Source organism: Pistacia vera, unplaced genomic scaffold (assembly GCF_008641045.1).
Source record: "Pistacia vera cultivar Batoury unplaced genomic scaffold, PisVer_v2 Contig72, whole genome shotgun sequence".
In the NCBI taxonomy this organism is placed as follows: domain Eukaryota; kingdom Viridiplantae; phylum Streptophyta; class Magnoliopsida; order Sapindales; family Anacardiaceae; genus Pistacia; species Pistacia vera.
This window is the reverse complement of record NW_022196579.1, coordinates 142-4,236: the sequence shown is the minus strand read 5'-3', so window position 1 is coordinate 4,236 and position 4,095 is coordinate 142. Positions and strand designations below refer to the sequence as shown.

At 36.7% G+C, this 4,095-nt stretch overlaps 1 protein-coding gene across 1 annotated transcript; it reads left to right on the top strand.

Annotated features, from left to right (window-relative positions):
- Positions 1-2,190: 2,190 nt before the first annotated feature.
- On the top strand, positions 2,191-3,845 carry LOC116114692 (scopoletin glucosyltransferase-like). The gene has a single exon (XM_031400827.1). The coding sequence runs from the start codon at positions 2,191-2,193 to the stop codon at positions 3,652-3,654; it is 1,464 nt and encodes a 487-aa protein (XP_031256687.1). The 3' UTR covers positions 3,655-3,845.
- Positions 3,846-4,095: the final 250 nt, after the last annotated feature.

Sequence of the window (4,095 nt, the reverse complement as noted above, 5' to 3'; positions counted from 1 at the left end):
TGCCCAAAGGACCACTGGCTCGTCTTCTTTCACAAAGTGGTCCAAAAAACACTAACTATAGGCTATAGCCATGAGATTGAGTGTTCAGTTGCAGCTAATAGTTATTTCGATAGAGCCTAAGTCCCAAACTGGCTGTGCATAAAGGATACTCAACTTGCTATGATTCGAGGCCTGATTGTTTTGACTAGCAAAAAGGTGTTAAATAACATCTAAAGTTGTTCTCAATTCAAGTCAATAACAAAGTTGCATAAGTTGTTCAATTTGAACCATATTAGGGAAAGCCCAACTAAAATATCCATTTGAAAATTCAATTTGGTTAGACAGAATGTACAAGCCAATACAACTCATTTGAGGCAAAAGATTCTTCTACAGATTACTGTTCTGAATTCTGATTTGAAAATTCAATAGTAGAAATATAAGAAATTCTGGAGAGGCCAGCTTCGCCAGAGAAGCCCATGTAACAATGAGAAGTTGACAAAGGAAATGGCTTCGCTGTCTCGCCCCGCTCATAGCTATTGAACCACAATACCAAAACTAGCACTTGTTTTCTCGAGCAGTCAATTAAGAATGCAAAATCTTAATACTCTTTTGAAAGGGTTTTTTCAGTTTTCAGAGAACTATTAAAATTTTTAAAGTGATATAAACTATGTTTTTAAACCACTTTTAGATGGTCGAGTGGTTCGATAGGGATTTTTAAATGTATCACTTAAAAGATCTTGAGTTCGAGTTCTCCCTCCGTTCCTAATAGGAATAGTTATTGAAACTCTTACTCAGTAAGTAGTTTTAGGGTCCCAAAAAATTAATTAAGGTATACGTAAACTAGCATAAATACCAACAGTTATAAAAAAAAAAAAAAAAGACGTATGTTTTTAATAAAAGTGAATATATTTGACATTATATGATGTCATCTAAATTAAATTTGGAATGGGTGGATAGCAAGCATTAAAACATTTATTTGTTTGACTGAGTAGAATAGGAATTTTTAAGATGGAAGAGGCATTTGTGGTAGTGGACAATTTTCCAGAACAATGCCACGTTCACTTCAATGGGGTGTGCCCATTTTGACGTAAGAGATTATGTAACCATTTCAATTTTCAATACTTTTCCACTCTGTCTAGGCCAGACATTTATTTAATCTTTTAATTCTTTATACTCCCTCACAATCATCTTTTGTTTTTGGGTTTTCTTATTGAGTAATGTTAACTTATGTTTTAAGAACATTAGAAGATAAAAAAATTAGTATATTAATATATTGAAATTTATATTTTCTTTTATCTTTTCATATATAGTATGAGAGTAAACGACTTTTTTCCACCTAAGGTTTGCCTTAATGACCTTTTCTACCCAAAAAGTTTCAAAACATCAATTTACTACCCAAAGTTTATATTCCAACCAATTACAGGCTGACTCTGATATTGTTACGACCCCACACCACCATCATTCTCTTCCTCGATCATTATTTACCAAAACTCCTCAAACCTTGCTCTCACCGATCTTGTCAATTTTCAAAAATCAAACAATTTGTGGAAGCTGCCCTTCTCAAATTAGATTCTGACTAAGCTCAATTATCAAAATCCAACATACCACCACCAAAAGACTCACTGACATCTCCCTTCAAAAATCTCTATAGCCTGGACCAAGTTTGCTCTTCCTTCGTTGTCGAATTAGAAACTATATTTTGGATAATAAACGAAATATAAACTTTAGATAGTAAATTGTTATTTTGAATTTTTTTGGATAAAAAAGTGTCATTAAGGCAAACCTTGGGTTGGAAAAGGCATTTACTCTATAATATAACATCGAAATAAAGACATATCATAAGACAACCCTTGTTAATTAAGGGTTAGGTTAGAGTGAATTTGTTAATAACTTCCATTTGTTATTAATAGCATAAATATACGATTCTTTAACATTAATATTAAACTTTATGGAAAAGGACTCTTGACAAACTCTAGATATTTAATTGATGCTTTTAAGACTTTTGTTATTCATGGATTTAAAAATCTTTTCCACTGGGTCATTAAATTATAATAAAGTCTGGTTCAGTGATCCTACATAAATTCCGTCAAAGCCGTGTAATACCAGCTTTTCTTCTTGTAACGACAGTATTTATTTGTTTCAATCCGTTTCCTAATAATCATCGTCTTCGTTTCTTCATCATTTTGCTTCAGTATTCACTATTGAACATCAATGGAGAGTGAAAGTCCTAAGCTTCACATGTTCTTTTTTCCCTTCATGGCCCACGGCCACATTATTCCATTTGTGGACATGGCCAAGCTGTTCGCAGCACGAGGGGTCAAAATCACAGCCATCACCACTCAGGCCGATGCACCTCTCTTCTCAAAAGCAAACCAAAGAATCAAGAATTTGGGTACCCAAATCGACATCAAGATAATCAAATTTCCTTCTGTGGAGGTCGGATTGCCGGAGGGTTGTGAAAATGTTGATGCTATCACTAATTCCGGTCAACCAAGCTCTGAATCGATCATGAAATTTTTCGAAGCTACAGTAATGCTCCAGGAACCGCTTGAGGAGTTACTGGGAAAATATAAACCGGATTGCCTGGTAGCCGATATGTTCTTTCCTTGGGCCACTGATGCTGCAGCCAAATTTGGGATCCCCCGGTTGGTGTTTCATGGAACTGGATTCTTTGCTTTGTGTACAATATCATCCATGATGTTATATGAGCCACATAAGAAAGTTTCTTCAGATTCTGAACAATTTCTCGTGCCTAATCTTCCTGATGAAATCAAGTTCTCAAGAAAGCAACTTCCACTTTCTATGAAACAAGATGGCGAAACTTTTCTAAGCAAGTTGTTCAAAGAAATGGGAGCATCAGAGTTAAAGAGCTATGGTGTTATTGTCAACAGCTTTTACGAGCTTGAGCCGGCTTATGCTGATCATTACCGGAAAGTTTTGGGAAGGAGGGCGTGGCATGTCGGCCCTGTTTCGCTATGTAATCGGAGTTTAGAAGATTTAGCTTCCAGGGGAAAGCAAGCCTCCATTGATGAACAGGAGTGCTTGAAATGGCTGAATTCAAAGGAGCCAAATTCTGTTGTTTATGTGTGTTTTGGAAGTGTTGCTAACTTTTCTTCTGCTCAATTGATGGAGATTGCAATGGGGCTTGAAGCTTCAGGGCAGAGCTTCATATGGGTTGTGAGAAAGGACAAAAAGGGTGAAGAAGAAGGGAAAGAAGATTGGTTGCCTGAAGGATTTGAGAAGAGAATGGAAGGCAGAGGACTAATAATAAGAGGATGGGCACCCCAAGTTTTGATTCTTGATCATGAAGCAGTGGGAGGATTTGTGACACATTGTGGATGGAATTCAACGCTTGAAGGAGTGAGCGCTGGAGTGCCCATGGCGGCATGGCCAGTGTCAGCCGACCAGTTTTACAATGAAAAGTTATTAACTCAGGTTCTTAAGATCGGTGTTAGCGTTGGAATTCAGCAAGCAGCTATGCTATTTGGCGATTATATTAAGAGGGAAGCGGTGGAAAAGGCTGTGGAAGCCATATTAACGAGTGATGAGGCAAAGGAAATGAGGAGCAGAGCCAAGGCACTTGGGGAGATGGCAAAGAGAGCTGTTGAAGAAGGAGGTTCATCTTACTCTGATTTGAATGCTTTGATTAAAGAACTGAGTTTACGCGACCATTGAAGCACAAAGGAAGAAGCTGCCTTGTTTTGTGTTAATTCGTATCTTGTTTGTATTTTCTTTTACATTTAGTTCAAGAAGTGATCTCCCTGGCCTTTCAGACGTATGCATCACTTCTGGGCCTCTGGCCCATTTCTAAATAGTCTTTTATAAATTAATTCTATTGTCCAACATATAAATTTTAATTTCCTGAATTATTCTTTATTTAAAACTTTTTTGCATCTTCTGCTAATAGGGATATTTCCTTTCTTCCCTCAGATTTAGGGTTTGTCATAATTTGGCCCAGTATTATAGGATACAGACACTTTAGTTCTGTCAAATGATTGACGTTAGTGTTATTAACCCACTTTCTTGACACTAGTAAAAGGTTTTCAAAGTGTACATTCCGCCCGTCGATATGTGAGATTTACCGTTATGGTATTAAAAAAGTGATCCAACAATACT